General features: G+C 45.9%; 1 protein-coding gene and 1 long non-coding RNA gene across 4 annotated transcripts in view; one reads left to right on the top strand and one right to left on the bottom strand.

The window, feature by feature from the left end:
• Positions 1 to 5455, bottom strand: part of TRIB2 (tribbles pseudokinase 2) — a 29293-nt gene extending 23838 nt beyond the window's left edge. The window contains exon 1 of one of the 2 annotated variants that reach the window (XM_043469332.1): positions 3761 to 5455. In XM_043469332.1, coding sequence (XP_043325267.1) covers positions 3761 to 4030 — 270 coding nt within the window. In that variant the 5' untranslated portion in view covers positions 4031 to 5455. The remainder of the gene's footprint in view (positions 1 to 3760) is intronic. The other variant, XM_043469331.1, reaches the window with a different exon arrangement.
• Positions 5456 to 5478: 23 nt separating this feature from the next.
• LOC122442058 overlaps positions 5479 to 20472 on the top strand; it is a 42834-nt gene continuing 27840 nt past the window's right edge. For both annotated transcript variants that reach the window (XR_006269534.1, XR_006269535.1), the window contains exons 1-2: positions 5479 to 5695; positions 20056 to 20182. This is a non-coding gene — a long non-coding RNA (uncharacterized LOC122442058). The remainder of the gene's footprint in view (positions 5696 to 20055; positions 20183 to 20472) is intronic.

Below are 20472 nucleotides of genomic sequence, written 5' to 3' on the forward strand. Positions count from 1 at the left end.
GGGGAGCATGGAGAGCCAACATTGCTCCAACAATACGCTGAATGTTAACAGTTCACTACCATTTAGCTTCTTCAGTCTCTTTTGCATTAGTTAGAACACACTCTCCTTGATCATCATTTTGCGGTGTGTGTGGGGGAATGAAAAACGCTGGCCTAGAAACCATCTAATTTGAGAATCTAATCCTGGCTTGGCCACCGATAATCTGGAGGAGGTGGATAAAGCATTCAGGATCACTCAGCCGCCCTCCTTTTCATAAACTGAAGACGCTGATTGGAAACACTGTTGACCTTTATGGGTCCGGACCCTACCTGAGAATCTGATGAAAGCTCTGGCCCCTCTTAGCTGACAATGCCCATTCTCAAAAGCACGTACAATAATAACAGATTTGTCTTAAGGGGACTTACAGGCTTTCCATAACCCAGCCAGGGACATAGGCTGCTATTTAAGAATCCCTGAGTGAAGCCTCTCTTCATTTCAAAAAACAAAACCCCCAAATCTGTGAGTCAAACGGCCCTGTAAAAACCTCGGGAGTGCTGGTGCGAACGCGGGTGAGGAAGCAAAGTAACGTTGTGAATGAACCATAATGAGGCATCTCAGGAAAGCGGCACAGCTGCTGCCACTATAACCTAGAATTTAAGAATGAATACTTCCGTGTCCCCAGAGACCACAAATCACACCCTGATACTGTCAAATGATGACCTGCCAGCAATGACCTCAGAGGTCCATTCAATTAGGCATCTGAAATGCTTGAGTCAACTTTAACACCCAGGCTGCAGAAACCCAGGAAAGCCTCAGAAATTTCCCAGAGTAATAAAGGCTTTGCAATGACTAATGTAAACACTGCGTTATAGAAGGAGGACGCTGGCATCTGAGGCACCAGGCTGCAGGCTCTGTGGCCAGTGCTCATGGGGTCATGATTATTTATAACGTATTTCCTGCTTTGAGTTGCAATTTAAAAAAATAAAAGGTGATTTTTTTTTTTTTTTTGCTCAGTACCCTTAGTCTATTATCCTGTCCCACTGTAAAACCAAATCAACATTAAAAGTCAAACATATTCATGGCACCTTCAAAATGTAGCCATACCCTTTGTAGAAGAGACCAAATTCCAAGATGGTGGACACAGTATGCAAAATAAAGCAAGTACTTATGTTTTCCCAAATGGGTAGGAACCGAACTTTTATTACTAGCTGTAACAGGTATTTATGAGTTTGGATTGGTATTTAAACCATCACCTTCAAGTGCAAAATCAAGCCACAAGCCTCAGTGCCAGCCTCTTTTAAATGTTTAATTTAGGTCCTTAGTTATATAATGTGACAGATCAGATAAGGCAGTGAGATTAGACCATCATTCATAGTATTTGTAAAAAAAAAAAAAAGTGCCCATTTTGCCAAGATAGTAATTATGTCAATCTACACAGTAACTACAAGCATTTCCATGAAAACGATAAGCTAAGGACACCCTAAAGTCCCCTTCCTTCATCTGCCTAGCTTAACACAGACACAGGAAGACAATAAACAGGCATGATTATTTTGGTTAAATGATACTCCAGTCTCTCTCTCACAAAATAATGTCCTATAGAATTCTATAGGGTTTCTGTGAGTGGCATCTTTGCACTGGATCTGTTGTTACAAAGACTTTTTTCTTGGGTCAACACAGAGCCAGGAGACAGGAACTCTATATTCTAAGAAGTCAAAAGGAACTGGATTCAATGTGTAGATTTCACTGAGCCTGCAGTAAGCCAAGAGTCCACAGTGTATCTATGAGGGTAGTTCATAGAAGCAGCCTTATAAAAAGCACTTGGAGCTTTCAAGGATATATACAACTATACAACTACGCTTGCATAAGAAGTCACCCACATCACCTCTGGTGAAAAGGCAGGCAAACAGAGCTGCTGTGTCTTAAAGGGATGACCTCTGTCAAGCAGAACAATGATACTGCACTTAAATCCACTTGCAGCGGCACAGTAATTGGTAAGGGGCTGATTCAATCTTTGCAATAACTAAACAAGCAGATTAAGTACAGTTTCAGGCCAGAGAGCAAGTCTACGAATGACACTGTAAGGTCAGCCTAAAGTGAAATATGTCTTGAAAAAAATCTGAAGGGAGAAAGAAACAGAGTCACCTCTGCCTTTAAACAAAGAAATAACAGGGCAAGATGTTCCTGCAGAATTTGGCGGCAGACTCCTTTTACTTAAAAGCATCTCCAGCCTTTGAAAAATATGAAAATGCTCTACTGAAGTTGAGCAAAAGGAGTGAAAACACACTGCTGGGTGATTGTGCATATTTCATATGAAAGTGGCAGCTCTGTGGAATTCATTCATTTCAGAGGATGACTACCCTATTGTACAAGGTTGCAGGTCTTCTGAGAATTCAACCCAGCTCTGAATAGCCTACTGAATTTTGGTTAACTGGGAAAGCTGCTCTGAGTCTCAATAACTTGGAGAAGGTGCAAAATACCAAATGTTCAGTCCAAGCAGAGAGCAGTATTTAAAGAGTCTCTGATTTCCCCCTGAGGTCGCAACTAAACAACTGCACAACAGACTGGAGACCCTCCACAAAACCCATTTTTCACAATGAAATACTCCAGTCCCCTGTGAAAGAAAGCAAGTTCACAAAGCAGCCTATGGTTGATGGTAAAAGTGTGATGCATTATTTGTAGCACAGTTATGCAGAGTGCCCATTTCAAAGGGAGGGGGGTGTCCCCACTCCTAACTATCTCCTTAACCCCTTCCCAAACAAAACCAACACCGAGCTAAGCTAAAATTCAATGACAATGAATTCTTCATCTATGTTCCATTCCCGGGTAGCCTGCTCTACCGTCTTCATTTTTTGTTGTTGTTGTTGCAACTATTCCCCTGCTCATCTCCTTGTCTTGGAGCGCTGTGAACGCACACAAAGACAGAGACACAAACCAGTTCAGGGTCAAAGACGAAAAGGAAACTGAAGTACCCATCTCTGTATTAGCACTGTGGATCCCCAAGGCTCCAAATGCTGGCCTCTAAACCCTACAGGCGAATGTGTGTTGGGGGGGTTGGGGAGTGTTTAGTGGGGGCAAATGGGGGGGGGGGGTTCAGGCATGGAAAGCTGGAGATGAGAAGAAGAGAAAAAGACCCAAAGGATTCACAATTTCCAACACCCAGAGGTGCGCTGGTGGCTTTGATTTCCGCCCCCAACCTTCCTTTCAAGGCTCCAGGCAGAAGGAGGCTCTTTGTAAACTCCTTCCCCGCGCTGGGCCCCTGGGCTCAGCCAGAGGGGACACCTTTGTGCGTCTCTTTTAAAGGGCACCTACGGAACAAAGGTTCCACACCTGCACGCTGCCGAGAACAATGGCTGCGAAAGGAACCGAGGCATCAGCGCCTAGAAATTAGCAGGGGGATTCCCTCCTCGGTGTTGGAAGGGGAGGGGGCTGGACCCAAGGAGAAATCCCCGGACCGCGGGACTCAGCGTAACGCAGAGGGGCTCCATGAGCCGAAAGGACCACGCGTGGCCGTGGCCCCCGCTCAGTCCCGCCGCCTTCCCCGCGGCGGGCTCTCCCCAGAACGCCCCCGCCGCAGCCCGCCCCATTGTCTGCAACGCTCTAAAAACTTCGCGACTAGTCGAACGGTAACAAATAAATTCAGAACCCCATTTAACAAGCCCACGGATAATTAATCCGGCGAATCGCCCTCACCCGGAACGCAGGGCTCGGCAACCTCCCGCCCCCTCCCAAAGGCATCTTTTCAAAAGACAAAACAGCCAAAAGCAAACCCCGGGCTCTTTACCTTGCACACCAGCTCCTCTCCACTGTGCAGATGCACGGCCCGAAAAACGTGGTCTCCCTCCAGGGGTTCCAACAATAAGTATTTCCCAATGCAAGAAACGCAATGCGACAAGTTCGGAGTCTCAGGCGGGCTCGGGGAGCCGAGGTTCGGGCTGAAACTCTGGCTGGGTTCGGCGGACCTTATAGACGACAACTCCTCGAAATCCTGGGTTTTGTTCCGCGATCTCCCATATCTTGCTATTGTGATGGGGGTAGACCTGTGTATGTTCATGAGTGTGGGGATCGCACTCGACAAACAAAAAAAAACCGCTGGAGAGATGAGTCGCTGGCGAGTGCGGCTGCAGGCGCCTCGGAGCCACGGATGTTAAAAGCGATCGAGAGGGGAGGGACGGGAAGGGGGCTACGTGGAAAAAGAGTTAGAAGCCCCCCAAAACGGGCGCCGCCGGGCACCTCGTCTGCTCCGAGCCCGACTCCCGGGGGGTCCTCGGTCGGCAGCAACTCGGGTCCTTTTGTTACTTCCAAAGCCGCCAGCGATTTGCAGGATCTTCGCACTTTTAGTTTCTCTCTCTCGCTCGCTCCTTTTCCAACGTGGATATGGACTTGTAACCGGATTGCTAAGGTGGGGAGCTGCAGCCCTGGGGCTCCCGAAGCAGTCCCCACGCAGGCTCCCGAAGCAGACCGGGCGGAGGAGCCTCGCTGTAGTTTGTGCAGTCTTCGGGAAGCGCACACGGCCGCCGCTTGGTCTCGGCGCGTTAGAAACCAAACAAAAAGAAAAAGGAAAGAAGCCCGGGTACCGGCTCGCGCCGCACCGCAGACTGAATCCGCGCTGCACCCCCTTTTTTGGTGGAAAGGGTGGGGGGCGTGGAAGGCGGGGGGCGGGGGGGTGCCGGAGAGGGTCCGGAGAGGGTAATTACCTACGTTTTAACTGTAGATGGCGTCTGAGGCTTTTCCAAGATCGCTAGAGCTCTCCAAAATTTAAACAAACAGACAAAAAGAAAAAAAAAAAAAATAGCAAGGGAGCATTTAACTTAGAGCGGTCAGCGCTGCCAACAAAAGATTGCAAAAGCCGGGCACGGAGTTGCGGGCCGGGCGCAGGTACCGCGACAAAGCCCAGGGCTTGGCCCGCCGGGCGGAGGTCAGCACCGGCTCATGCCGTCGCCGCTCCCTCGCGCTCTGGATCGGCCTCCGGAGAAAGCGAGAAGTGCGCGCAGGGAGGACGAGGGTAGATCAATGGTCTCCGGTGTCCCCGGCACGAGCTTCCGGGGGTCCTCCCGGCGCAGGAAAGGGATGCACCCCCAGCCCAGTCAACCCACGCCGTCTCCTCTCTCCCTCTTTTCACTGGATCTCGCCTTGGAATAATTTGCCACCGCTCCGTCACCCCCTACCCTCAACCCAAACTGCCTGGCGGGGTTGTTTTGGAGAAAATTGACGCTTCTCTTCTTTGATTTTTGTTCTTCCCCCAACCCGGAGGTAAGAGAAATGTGTATTGGAAATGGAAGGGGACGGCCGACGGTGCCCGAGGCCAATCCCCGAGCTCAGCACGCCCGCATCTCTCGGCGAGGCGGTATTAATAGTTACTTACGTGGCCGGGGATCTCTGCGCGAGCGGGGCTGTATGTGTGCGCGCGCGCGCCTCGCTCGCGCTCGGTCTCCCCATTCAATGTCACCGATACATTTCCACTGAGCCTCCGCCCCCCTCCCCCCCACCACCACCCGGCGGCCCCGGCGACTGGCTGAGCGCAGCGTCGGCCCCGCCCCGGCCCCGCCCGGGGCCCCCCCTTATTGAGCCGGAGGCCCATCAATCAGCCTCGCCGCTGCCAGTCCTCGGGCGGCTCCCCGCGCCCGCAGGCGGCTGCCACTGCCATTGCAGCTCCCGGCTCCGGACGCGGACGGTTGCCTCTCCCTCTGCCCCCCCAGGATGGCCCAGCCCGGGTGAGGTAAACAAAGTGCTTTATCCAACCGGGGCGCGGAGCCGAGGAGGTAGCGCAACCGACCAGGGAGGGACGGTCCCGGCGCCGCCACCGGCTGATTGCGCGCCCTGCTGCAGGCGGCGGGGCGACTCGTGCCCCGCCGCCAAGTCCCCAAGAAGCTCCATCAGTGACGAGTGGACTTCCTAACTCGTTCGTATTCCCGGGAGCTCCTCCCCAGCAAGCTGGGCATCCTCTGAGCGTACGGACACCGCTGCTCACATAACTCTTCTTGGAAAATGTGCTTGCCATCCGGGGTGCCGCACCGAGTTTCAAAAATCAGTTTCATTATCTTTTTCCAACACTCTCCTCCCCATATAAAAAGAAACGGAATGCTTGCTTTTAGTTGGTGTCCCCCTCCACTCCCACCTCCCATCAAGGCTTTTAGTATTTTTCTGCCTGCCTAATACCAGCTCAAAGACATCTTTTTACTCAGACCGCAGGTAATCACTAATTCTTCCTCTCCCAAGACGTGCCCAGAGGGCTTTGGCCCAGGGAAACAATGCTTGCGCACACCTTCTGCGAAGCTTGGGGCCCCTTCAGTCCGAGTCCCTTTCTCTTGTTCTCTTTGTACTCCCTCCCCCAACACACACGTGGACCACCGAGCACTTGGCACTGGGAATCAGGTGAGGGCTGCGGGTTCAGTCCAGTTATTCCCAATTTCCGCAAGAGGTGCCAGTCCTCTGATTTAGGCTAGAACTTGGACAGAGGCCTGGACTGCCAGGCCTTAACCTAATGTATCCTGGTAAACCAAGCAATCTGATTGGGGACCAAAAAAAAAAAAACCCAAGGGGCTGAGAAAGGGGAGTTTAGAATACTCTTAGAGCCCTCTGAACTTTTATATCCATATATGCATATTTTCAGGCTTCCCAGTGGGCACTAGTGGTAAAGAACCTGCCTGCCATTGCAGGTTAGACTTAAGAGGCTTGGGTTCCATCCCTGGGCTGGGGAGATCCCCTGGAGGAGGACATGGCAACCCACTCCAGTATTCTTGCCTGGACAATCCCATGGACAGAGAAGTCTGGTGGGTTGCAGTCCATAGGGTCGCACAGAGTTGGACAGAACTGAACATGCACATGCACATTTTCTAGTCTGGGAGGAAAAGCAGACTATATCATGTGTCACCCATGGTAGGACACTTTTTTAAAAATTGTCCGGTCTTAGTTGTGGCACCATGTGGGATCTCAGTCCTCCCCACCCACCCAACGAGGGATCAATTCCCCCCACCCATCCCCTGCATTGGAAGGTGGATTCTTAACCACTGGACCACCAGCGAAGTCCTTGGAAGGACACTTTTGAGTCAAAAAAAGAAAGCTCTGTACAATTATGCCCACTGGAGCATATTTGCAATTTATGATTATGCACAAACTCCAGAAATAAGGCCTTCCTGGGAGGCTGGCAGAAGAGAATACAGACTGTATGACAGTCCACCACAGGGCCACTGGGTTTGAAAAAAGGGTCAAGAAAGTGCTCCCCTGTCTCCTGACTCCCTCTTGCCGAATGTCTCCTGGCAGACATTCCTAGCAGTCAGTCCCTGACCCTAGGGCGACTCGTGCGCTCCCCCAGGCCATCACCAAGAGTGGTGAGCAGGATCCATTCATGCATTTCCCCCCAACGAGTCTCCTCTGCTGCTGCTCATCTTGGGAACAGACCTCTGTTCCTCTGCTGAGGGGTCGGAAAGAAAGGCACCAGCCTCCATAGTCAGTGGCCACCAACAGTGCTTTATAACTAGGAGTTTAGGAGACCCTGTTCCAGCCCTGTCTGGGCCTCTGATTTCCAATGGAAATTGAGTCAAGACATTTTTTTTCCTCCTCCCTGGCTACCCCTTTTTTCAGCTGTAAAATGAGAAGCCTAATACCCGTCCAGCTCAGCTCACGTGACTGCTTTAGAATTATATTTTTCAATTCCAGGAAATCTATGGTGGTTTACTATAAGCCCGGCCTAGGATGGGTGTTAAGGATCCAAATATAAGTAAGATTTGGTCTCTGCCACCCAGGAGCTTGGAGTCCAGCTTCAGAGAAACACTTGGAAATACATCATTTCATTGTATAACGGTGTGGCAATTAGATATCAATGCATCCACTTTTCCTGGGCTTCGGAGTTTTCCAGAAAAAGTGATTTTTTTCACCTTGAATTTATCCAAAGCAAATATTTAATTGAAACCTGCTATGTACCAGATACTGAGTTTCGAGTTTTAAAGAATTTATTTCCTATCCTCATGGATCTTGAAAAAGTTCTATGAGTCATACAATAAGATAAATAAGAGATTGTCATTGGCATTTCTGGCGGAGAGAAAGAATGTACAGAAGCAAAGGAGTGGGATGTTCTGAAATTTCTAGTAACTCTCCATGGCTCTGGTACTGGTAGTTTAGGAGCAGCAGCCAGGCATGTGGCAAACAAAGTGAACTGGGAGTAGAATGAGAAGGGACAGACAGACCAGCCAAAGCGGAAGAGATGTGGAGTGAAAGCTGCCATTAAGTGGGGAAGTGACTTGATTGATTGGGGTTCCAGAAAGATCATACTGGAGGTCATATGAAATAAATATCAGTGGGCTTCCAAGGAAAGAGAAAGCCCTGTCACCTGGAGAGACTGAGAAAATGGTCAAACATATTGGTACAAAACAGATGCTGTGAGCTTCCCTGGTAGCTCAGCTGATAAAGAATTCGCCTGCTATTCAGCAGACCCTTGTTGGATTCCTGGGTCTGGAAGATGAACTAGAGAGGGGAGAGGCCACCCACTCCAGTGTTCCTGCCTGGAGAATCCCGTGGACAGAGGAGCCTAGCAAGCTACAGTCCATGGGGTCACAGAGAGTCAGACATGACTGAGTGACTTCAGCACTGCACATCAATGGATACTGTGCATGATTGATGGTACATTCATGACTTGTGATGAAATTATATGGTGGCCACAGTCCGGCCCATTCTTAAAGGCCAAATTCATGATCTTCAGAAACTACTGTAGTGCAGGATAAATTACATAGTTTATACCTAGTGCCTTAAACCTTTTTATCCGAATTCACAGTAATTCTTCTTAGATTGAAAAAAAAAAAAAAAAAACCATGTAATAGGAAGATCTTTGTGGGAATCTTCATTCATTCACTTTTTAGCTATATGACCTTAGATGAATTTGAAATACTTTAATTATAAAATGGGCTTCCCCGGTGGCTCAGTGGTGAAGAATCCACCTGCAGTTCAGGAGATGGAAATTTGATCCCTGGGTGGGGAAGATCTCTTGGAGAAGGAAATGGCAACCCACTCCAGTATTCTTGTCCATGGGAAACCCCATGGACAGAGAAACCTGGCAGGCTGCGGTCCTTGGGGTTGCAAAGAGTCACATCTTAGCGACTGAACAGCAGCACATAAAGCAGCTAGCATAATGTCTTGCGTATAATATAAATATCACTATTGTCATTATTTGAATATGTCCACAGAAAGCAATTCAACAGGCACGGATAATGATAATAATAATAGACAAAATGCCTAAAATATCAATAAAATGTATAGGAGTTGTTAAAATAACAGTTGTAGGTATGGTTAAATACAAATTATGTAGCTATGATAAAAGATGATATGGCAATTAAACTAGGGATTATATTATTACAGAGGAATAGTAACCAGTCCCTGGGCTTCCCATGTGGCTCAGTAGTAAAGAATCTGCCTGCCAGTGCAGGAGATACAAGTTCAATCCCTGGGTCAGGAAGATCCCCTAGAGGAGTAAATGGCAACCCACTCCAGTATTCTTCTTGCCTGGCAGGCTACAGTCCAAGGGGTTGCAAAGAGCTGGACATGACTGAGCATAGCACACATTAACCAGCCCACTCTGTAGAACAGTCAGATCCAGCTACCATAGGTTGCTAATCTACTGTGCATGTTTTCCAGAATGTCCTGTCTCTTGAAATGCGTGTAACTGCTCCTTAATTCACTTCATTTCTCATTAGTTCATTCATCTAGTAAATGTACAGTAGGTACCTGCTAAGTGTAAAACCCTAAGCTAAGTGATGTGTTTGTTGATCAGATAACACTCTTGAGACTACTGTGTCATTTGAAGGCTTATGTATACCATGGGTAATGATAGTCTTCTTTCTTAACTCTCACATCAAGCCATACCTAGGCTCAAAAATCTGTGACAAGCTTCCAGGACAAATTGTAGACATGGCTACCATATGCAGAAGTGCACAAATGCAGAACATTCCATTCCCCTCTGAGGTCTTTGTGAGTGTCACCCTTGGAGTTGTGCAAAACATGATCTTCTTGGCCATACCTGTAAACCTGGGCATAGATACAGGGAGTTGGAATTTAAGAAATTCCCAGCAGCTTCGTCTCCCACTCCTCTCGGTTACATGCCCACCAGCCGCTCACACCACTCTGTGGACTCTGCCTCTATGTCTATGACTTGACACAGGTGTCTATGAGGACCTGCTTGATGACTAGGATCTCTGTATTTCCCTGAAGTTACTCCTTTCCAAGGTGTTCCTTCTAGCTTGTTCATATCATGTTCCCTACTTCCCTTATCTGGTTTTATGGCTGCCTCAGGTTTTACACATGGTATGTTAAGGTGGCGTGCATGTGGTTGGCCAAGAATGAGGAGGTTTGTGGTGTAAAGACATGAATTGCAATCTAGATATTCCTGATGACAGTATCTGCAGATCACCTAGCATCAGAGTCAGTATCAGTCGTCAGGAAGGTAAATGCCCCTAATTACTCCTCCAAGTTAACTCTAGAAAGAGATTCCATCATTCCTTTGTGCAAGGAGGAAGTGAGAGATCCAGGGGAGAGGGTAAATAGCTTCACTGCTGCAGTCCTCAGAGATGCATTTGGCCAAGTTCACTGTGACCCTGGGGTTTGGATATAGTCAGGATGGAGAGATGCTTTTCCAGTGGTATGAAGCCTGTGGCTTGCTTCCAAGCTTCATGTCATAAATTGCCCCATTACTTTGAGAGTCTTCTCTTTTACTAACTTTAATAATAATTATACTTCAATTATGCCTTCTGAGCACTAGCCCAGCCACTTTCTTTCTCTCTGCTTCTTATATAATCCATCAAAATAGATATTATTACCCCCACTTTTCAGATGAAGGAACCACGACCAGGACCCAGAGAAACTCATTAACATTTCCCATGGTGGCCCATTACTCAATGGCTGTGCTGCTCACGTGTGTGTGTGTGTGTGTGTACGTGTGTGTGTGAGGGAAGAAGGGGGCAGGGGAATGAATAAGGTTCATGCACATCACGTTGCCTGTCATCAGGCTATTTTAGATGTCCAAACCTTTGGCTTGAATGGCTCACTTGTGATCCTTCCATAATAGTGATTCTTTTCTCAATTTGTCCTAAACAGTTTGTCTTTGAAAAAATGGTTGTTTATGTGCAAGGTGATTCCTAGCAGTACCTACTAAAAAGTGACTTTGTATTTGTTTGTTTTACCATGGCAAGGTAAAGGGTCTGTTTTTCTCTTTGGATAAATGGTCTACTAGCAGGAGTCCAGTGTATAAATACAAAAGAAATTGGCGTGTTGGAACAATCTTTTCTTCCCCCATGCCCTGGTTTTGTTGTTTTTCTTCCCGTCCAAGGAAATAGTTGTTGAGTGCTTACAAGTGAAATGAATATAGGAGAATGTTGTTGCTGTTATTGCTTTTAAATTAAATTAGAGGAGGATGGGAAACCTAGTATATGGGAATTTTGTGAATATTGCAAATTGTCTGCCATCCTGTTATATATTGCAGAGCAGCTAATAAAACAAAGTGAAAACTGGTAAAATAATCCAGCTAGTCCAGCAAGTGCTACAAATTTACATTTATCTACAGAGCTAGGTTACTGTAAAAATAGATTCAGTTTGAAGGGTGTTCTGGTAAGTCAGTGTGTTTCCATACCTGGCACACAGACAAATGTTGAGGGAGACGATTTCCCACCCTCTGCCACCCCCCGCACCCCATTCCGTTTCTGAATTTTAGGCCTTTGAATGACACTTCAATCCCCTACCATTCGTGGAGTGGAGGTAACTGATACCCTCCTTACAAAGGGAATAGGCTGAACTGAATGATCATCTACATCCCTCTTCAGCTTTTAAAAGCCCACCTTCAGTTTGGGAAAAACAGGCTGGTCACCAGCAGACCAGGGTCTGAACAAGGACACATTGAGCTTTTATCCCATTTGGGCCCCAACTTGGCCAGTTAGTCACATGACCTTGGACAGCCCTGACTGCTCAGATTAAGGTCTATTAAGAATTAATATGTGCCATAGCCTCACCAATTTGCAAAGCATTCTTACGTATTTTGTGCCATTTAATCCTCACGATAGCTCCATAAAGGAGGTTTCATTACACACCTCAGAGGAAGAAACTGAATCTCAAGGAAATTAGCTCATGAGCACAAACCCAGTACTGTTTATTTGTCTGTGTCCGTCAGGTCTTTTAGTTGTGGCACACAATATCTTCGTTGCAGGATTGTTCACTGTGGTGCAGAGTCTCTAGTTGTGGCATGTGCGGTCAGAAGTTGAGGCATGCAGGCTTAGTTGCTCCACAGCATGTGGGATCTTAGTTCCCAGACCAGGGATCGAACCCGTGTCCTCTACATTGCAAAGCAGGTGTTCTTCACCACTGGTCCATCAGTGAAATTCCAGAAACCCAGTACTTCTGATATTTTACCACAACTCTCCTTTCTGCCACCACCTTCTCCTCTGCCTTGTCCTTGCATCCTTTCCTTTCCTCTCGCCTCTGTTTCCTTCTGGGTCCAAATATTGTTTTAAATTTCAAACAATTTGAGGGTCCTTACCTAGAATTTTGTTTGATGGTTTCATTGAATAGTTGCAAACCAGGAAAGTGCATTTAAAGGCAGTACCTATATGATAGTGGTTTCCACCTTGTGAGCCTTGGATCCTCAGGTGGGCTTGGAGCAGAGGGTGTGCAGTGTGGAAACTCAGTGCTATGTGGACAACCTGTTCAGTGAGCTATAGATGGAATGAATGATATGTCCCATCCATATCTGTGTAATTCACATTCAAATATATAAGAGTGCTTTGAGTGTTAAAACTGTGAACAAATAACTGATTTCATAGTATATTTCCCATATATCTAATTTGTATCCCTTGGGAGAACATGAAATTTTATATCATTTACATTTTGTCCCAGAACTCAGAAAGATTGAGACTTGTTCTTCACTGGATAGGTAACTCCTAGCCATGACCCAACACTTTAGAAAATGGGTTCATCTGTACGTGTTGACCTGAGGGATGGTGTATGATCCTGGGTGGGGTGTAAACTGGAGGAGGGTTGAAGAAATTCAGTCCCTTGTTCTAAATATGGGGTAAGCATCAAGTCTCAGGCTTCATTATCTTCATTTGCATAATAAAAGAATCTGCTAGCAAATATGACTTTAGAGTATTTTGCTACAGGGAAGTAAGCCGCTTTCTAAACCTCACAGTTGTTCAGTGACAACAGCCCTTGGCCCATGACAGACTCTGGAACTGCATCTAGAAAAGAGTGAGATACAAAAGTCAACCAATCATCATCCAAGAGATCAGGAAAGTGTATATAGTGCATTCTTTCTGAAGTTCAGTAGTTCTGTGACCTTTAGTCAATTCTGGAATATCCCTAAACTTCACTTTCTGCTTCCTTAAAATGGCACCATCATAGTACAAATCTTGTAGGGTGTGATGAGAACTGTGGACAGGTGAATGAAGCTCTGTGTAGGGCCTGGAGGTAGTGAGGACTAGCCCTGACCACAGTACAGTTAGCCCTCCATATCCACAGGTTCCACATGCATGGATTCAATCACCTGTGGATCAAAAATAATTGAGAAAAAAATACAGAAAGTTCCAATATGCAAAATTTGAATTTGCCTGCATCATCAACTATTTCCATAGCATTTGCATTGTATTAGGTATTTAAAGTAATCTAAAGATGATTTAAAGTATACTGGAAGATGTTCATAGGTTATATGCAAATTAAAAAAAGAACTATATATATATAGTCTGTGGATTTTGGTATCTGAGGGGCAGTTGGGGAGGTGTCTTGGAACCAATCCCCTATGGATACAGAGGACAACTGGGAGACAAGGTCACTGTCAGACAGTGGGGGAATGTGATTGCTGAGCTAAATGCTAGGACTTCATGCCACTGACCAGATGTTGCCCTAGCCTTAAGATAAAAGATCCTCATTAGCCAGAAATCACATGGTGTAATAGGAAGAGCGCTAGATCAGGAGCTGAGTTAGTTATGTTATCTTCTTCTTTTATATACTTGTATTAGCTAACCATTGCTGCATAACAAATTGCCCCCCAAAGCTTCCAAGGTCGCTCCTTTAGGTATTGATAGGATTCAAGTCCTTGAATGCTGTTGGGCTGAGGGTCTCATTTCCTCCCTGGACGTTGACTGGAAACCACCCTCTAATCTGAATCACATGAGCTTCTCTAAAGGGCAGCTGACAGCATGGCATCTTGCTTGATTAGAACAAACACTGGAGAAGACCCAGAGAGAGGACAAGCCAGACAAACGTCCAAGTCTTTTGTAGCCTAATCCTGGAAGTGACATCATCTTGCCATAGTCTCCTTGTTAAGAGCAAGTCGCCAAGGCCATCCCACAGAACAAGAGAGGATTCCACCAGGTGTGAAGACCAGGAATTATTAGGAGCCTTTTTAGAAGCTGTCTGCCTTTCTGTTCTCTAGGGTAGGATGCCAGATTCTTGGGGTAAAGATGATTCTGTTTAGCAGGAAGGGGTGGAAGCTAGCAGCTGCTGGCCTACACTGAGAAAATATGTACAACTTTTGGTGTTCTTCAAGAATTCTTCCCTCTGGCATGGTGGCTCCAGGGCTGGACAATGGCAATCTCAGCTTCTCTGCCCCCTGCCATCTTGATCTACCCTGAGATGCCCAGGCATTCCCCTGGAATCTAGGGATGGGCAGAGAATGCTTCCATTTGGAGACTTGGAGGCCCTGGAGATATAGCCCCATGTTTTAATTTCTCTCTATAACCACAGTTACTATGCTAAAGCCTTTGACTGTGTGGATTAAAACAAACGGTGGAAAATTCTTAAAGAGATGGGAATACCAGACCACCTGACCTGCCTCCTGAGAAATTTGCATGCAGGTCAAGAAGCATCAGTTAGAACTGGACATGGAACAACAGACTGGTTCCAAATCTGGAAAGGAGTACATCAAGGCTGTATGTTGTCACCCTGCTTATTTAATTTATATGCAGAGTATATCACGAGAAATGCCAGGCTGGATAAAGCACAAGCTGAAATCAAGATTGCTGGGAGAAATATCAATAACCTCAGACATGCAGATGATACCTCTCTTACAGCAGAAAGTGAAGAAGAACTAAAGAGCCTCTTGATGAAACTGAAAAAGGAGAGTGGAAAAAATTGGCTTAAAACTCAACATTCAGAAAACTAAGATTGTGGCATCCAGTCTCATCACTTCATGGCAAATAGATGGGGAAACAATGGAAACAGTGAGAGATTTTATTTTCTTGGGCTCCAAAATCACTGCAGATGGTAACTGCAGCCATGAATTTAAAATACACTTCCTCCTTGGAAGAAAAGCTATGATCAACCTCTACAGCATATTAAAAAGCAGAGATATTACTTTGGTCCATCCAGTCAAAGCTATGGTTTTTCCATTAGTCATGTACGGATGTGAGAGTTAGACTATAAAGAAAGGTAAGCCCTGAAGAATTGATGCTTTTGAACTATGGTGTTGGAGAAGACACTTGAGAGTCCCTTGGACTGCAAGGAGATCCAACCAATCCATCCTAAAGGAAATCAGTCCTGAATATTCATTGGAAGGACTGATGCTGAAGCTGAAACTCCAATACTTTGGCCACCTGATGCAAAGAACTGACTCATTGGAAAAGACCCTAATGCTGGGAAAGATTGAAGGCAGGAGAAGGGGACAACAGAGGATGAGATGGTTGGATGACGTCACCAACTCGATGGACACGGGTTTGAGTAAGCTCCTTGAGTTGGTGATGGACAGGGAGGCCTGGCGTGCTGCAGTCCATGGGGTTGCAAAGAGTCACACAGGACTGAGTGACTGAACTGAACTGAACTATAACCACAGTGCTAGGACAGTGATGGGTGCACGGTGGGTGTTACCACTGTTTTCTGGATTAGTCTCTTAGAAGCCTGGTGTAATGGACCTTTGGAGTCAGGCAGGGGAGACCTGAGAGTGTCCCACATCTGCCTGGACTTCTGTGCCCACCCTTGACCCTCAGTCTGTGTTTGAATGGAAGAGGCTACATCTTGTCATCCAGTCTTCAAATGCTTCTTGGATGTTTCTAAATGATTCCTTTTTAAGTCCACATTTCACAACTAGAATTATCCCATTGTGTTCTGCAAAATCTCCTTAATTGAATATTCTCTTTGTCAACCCAATAAACTGCTAGTTTTGCAATAAGATTCCCCTGGCACCTTTCCTGGAAGGTTCAGTGTGAGAAAGTCACTCACATAACTAGAAATGTAGTAAAAAATAATTGCCTGTCAGTTAGCTAAGTTCTGTTGATGGATCACTTTCCATGTTTCTAGCACCATACTAGGTCCAGAGCAGAGCATAGTTGATCATATAGGAACTCATAGTATAAATGACAGATGTCTCTCATACACAGCCTTCTTTCCTCATCTGAGGTTGCTTTTCTTTTCCTAGCTCATGTTTACTTGGGCCATAAATCACCAAGATTGTATTACACACATGAAGTGACCTCAGTGAGGGGTAAATGTACCAAACTAAAGATAGACACAGGGTCTTGTAGAGGGGACTTCCCTGGTAGCTCAGACAGTAAAGAATCTGCCTGTAATGCAGGAGACCCAGGTTCAATCCTTGGGTTGGGAAGATTCCCCTGGAGAAGGGAATGGCAACCCACTCCAGTATTCTTGCCTGGAGAATTCCACGGACAGAGGAACCTGGCGGTCTACAGTCCATGAGGTCACAAAGTGTTGGACACGACTGAGATACTAATACTACTACTGCTACAGAGTCTTGACACTCCTCCCAATAGGAGGTGGGTTCCAGTACCCTGCCGATGAATATAAACTTGTGTGAAATTGTTTGGATCAATAAAGAATTGTGGACATGATGCAGACTCAGTTTTAGGTTTTGCCTTTGAGAAGACTGGAAGCTTCTTTTCTTAGTCTCTTGGAGGTCTGAGCTGCCGTACAATAAATCCAATCAACTACCCTCCTGGAGAAAACCCACAGAGAGGCTTGCACGATGACATGGAAATGGAGAGGGGCTCAGTGTAGCCAAACCTTAACAAAGCTCCAGGCGGGAGAGTGAAAGCCATCTTGATCCCTCCAGACCAGACCAGTAGCCAACAGAATACCACTGAATGAGCACAGTTATGCCAGCTGCCCAAATTACTGCCACACAAAATCATAATGTAATAATGTGGTGGTTGTTTTCCACCATTAAGTATCAGGTCAATTTTTTGCTCAGTAACATAATAGAAAACTGGAACGAGGTAGTATAGTCATCTTTCTGGGTCAGCTAGGCACCACCTCTAGGAAGTCTTTCCCAGAGGAGTAAAATAATTCTTACTGTCAGACTATACACAGGTTGAATGACTCCCAAGCCCTCCTTCTTCTGATCCATCTGGCTAAGGGAATATCCTCTTTCCTGATGAGCTTGGAAACATGGGATGATGATTGTACAATGAATTCAGATTAATCTGCCATAATTATATGAGGTGAGCATGACCTTTCTCGATAGATCTGGAGCTCTCCAAGGGGTAGGGCCACACCTTCTCCTTTCTCCTCTGTTCTGTTCTTGTCACAGCGCTGGATGCCTGATGAGAAAATGCAATTCCATTCAGAAAACAATGGGTTAGGATGGTTCCTTTCCTTTAATTCTAAGATCAGCACTTTACTGCAAACTACTTCCCTTGAAGATGAGCCCAGGTATCACCATGGATGTGAGGGAAGGCACCACCACTTGAGGGCTCTCCCAGAAATTACTCTCTTGATTTTCAAAAACCACCAGTGCTTGTGGGCTTCCCAGGTGGCACAGTGGTAAAGAGCCCACCTGCCAATGGAGGAGACTCGGGAAACATGGGTTCAATCCCTGGGTCAGGAAGATACCCTGGAAGAGTAAATGGCAACCCACTCCAGTATTCTAGCCTGGACAATCCCATAGACAGGGACATCCATGGGGGTCTCAAAGAGTTGGACAGGACTGAGTGACTGAGCACCCACACACCAGTGCTTGTAGTAAAATTATAACAAATATTTCTTCATAGTTATCAATTGAGCTTTATTTCCAGCAATTCTGTGTGATGCATTCTATTCTCCAGTAATTACGACTCAGGCTCTTGACTATCTGGAATCCCTTTCTCATCTCCATAAATCTTGGCAAGATTCATCTTGGGCACCAGCTTTTTCAGGAATTCTCAGATTGAGCTGACTCTCCACTGTGCAAAGCTCTATCTTAGCTGAGCTATATTTCATTAAAATAATCCCTGCATATTCATGTTTTCAACTGGTTAGTTCATTGAAATAATGGATTGTATCTGACTCCTTTGCTGCTGTTTCTGATTACATTTTTTAATTGAAGTATAGTTGATTTACAATATTGTGTTAGTTTCAGATGTACAGCAAAGTGATTCAGTTTTTTATTTATAGTCTTTTCTGGTTCTTTCTCCTTATAAGTTATTACAAAATATTGAATATTGTTCTTTGTGCTATACAATGGGTCCCTGTTGGTTATCTATTTTAGCACCTAGAAGGCTCCAACAGTGCTTGCATATTATAAATGGCTGAGGTAGCCTTTGCCTACTGTTTTCCAGTTTATCAAAAAGGTTTGTCAAAGGTTCTTTATTATCCCTGTGTAACTATGTCTCAGAAAGAAAAGTGATTTTCAGACTCACAGACATAGAGAATTGCTGGGGGGAAAGTTGGGGGGAAGGGATGGTTAGGGAATTTGGCATGGATATGTACACACTGCTGTATTTAAAATGGATAACCAACAAAGACCTACTGTGTAGCATATGGAACTCGGCTAAATGTTATGTGGCAGCCTGGATGGCAGGGGCCTCTGGGGGAGAATGGATAATGTATATGTATGGCCGAGTCCCTTCTCTGTTCACCGGAAACTGTCATAACATTGTTAATCGGTTCTACCCGGATGTCTCAGCCTGTAAAGAATCTGCCAGCAATACAGGACACAACCAGGAGACGTGGGTTCAATCTCTGGTTCAGGAAGATCCCATGGAGGAAGAAATGGCAACCCACTCCAGTATTATTTCCTGAAAAATCTCATGGACAGAGAAGCCTGACAGGCTATATAGTCCATAACGGTAGCACTGAGCGACTAAGCAAAAGCAATAAAAAATAAACTTTAAAAAAAGAAAGTGACTTTCTTAAGATCACCTAACCACAAAATAAAAAATTTAAAAAAAGAAAGTGACTTTCTTCAGATCACCTAACCACATCACAAGCCGTCCCACCCCTGCCCCCCGCCCCTCCCCCCACCCACCCCCCTCCACACACAGAGGTTTGCTAAGATTCCTCCCCAAATCCTGAGACTGTGACTTCTCCCCGATGGTAGGGAAAGGCTCCAGCCTAAACCTCCCCATGGATACACATCCTTTGTTTTCTGCGTCTGGGAAATGCCCCAGGATTCCCTGCTGTGTTACCCCAGGAGACTGTTGCTCAATCCCAGCAGCTGCTCTGAAGGAAAAGAAAAAGCAGACATGCTGAATGTATCATACACACAACACAATATGGAATTGAAGATCACTAATGAGCAGGAACGCTTTGATGGTACAGTCTCCCTCCAGTGAGGCCTAGTTCTTCATTTCCAGTGGGTGTTGCAGGAAGTCCTCTTGTAAAAAAAAAAAAAAAAAGAAGAAAACATATATATTACTAATGCCGTGGCTATATGAAACAATATTTGGCCAAGATGGCTAAGATATGATTCATTCTTTGTTCATCGAGTTGCTAAGTATTATTCAGAGAGTGGAGTCACCATATGGTAGAACTGAGTTTCTTTGGGAAGCTGGGTGAAATATGGTGTTGGCTATAGAATGTGGAAATGTGCGTGTCTCTGGTGGTTAGAGTCTGGATCAAGCTGCAGACGGCTAATTCCATTAACTCCACTACACACGGCAATTGGAAAAGGCATAGCCCAGCACAGGTCACTCTATGAGGCTGGATTCTCTCTGAAACTGATGAAGAGTGGGCAAGCCACATAGCTAGACCCAGATGCGATCTTGAAAGAAAAATGTGTGTGGGCAAGTGCAGTACCGGCTGGGAAAGTCTAAGTGGCTGAAACCTATGACTCAGAAATCTTAAATTGCCTTGAAATTAATGAAGCTCTGTGGAGATGACTCAGTTCATTCATGTCCTTAGCTTGCAGGATTCAACATTGGCAGAAGGGAACACAGTCCAAAACTTGGAAGATCAGACCCTACAGAGGAAACAAGGCCAGGAGGTGGTCTGGGGTGCGTTGTCACAGGAGCCAGGACTGGATAGGCAGGTGAGCTGGTTTTATTCTTCCTGTGGGCAAGCTCATTCAAGTGCCATGCTGTCTGGACCTGATTTCTGTCCCTGTGAAACGGAAAGGAGAGATTAGATGATTCCTAAAATGTGGTCAGCTTTGATATTCTGATTAGCTAGGGTCCCAGTAAGAAACAGCATTTACCCCAGATGTTTCAAATGAGGAAATGTTAACATAGGGACTCTTTACAGTTGTCTGTGCCAGGTTAAGAGAATAAATAAGAAAGAATAAGGTACCCAGAGACCCCTAAAGGCAGGAAGCCATTGTCA

This window comes from Cervus canadensis, chromosome 5, assembly GCF_019320065.1.
Source record: "Cervus canadensis isolate Bull #8, Minnesota chromosome 5, ASM1932006v1, whole genome shotgun sequence".
Lineage (NCBI taxonomy): Eukaryota > Metazoa > Chordata > Mammalia > Artiodactyla > Cervidae > Cervus > Cervus canadensis.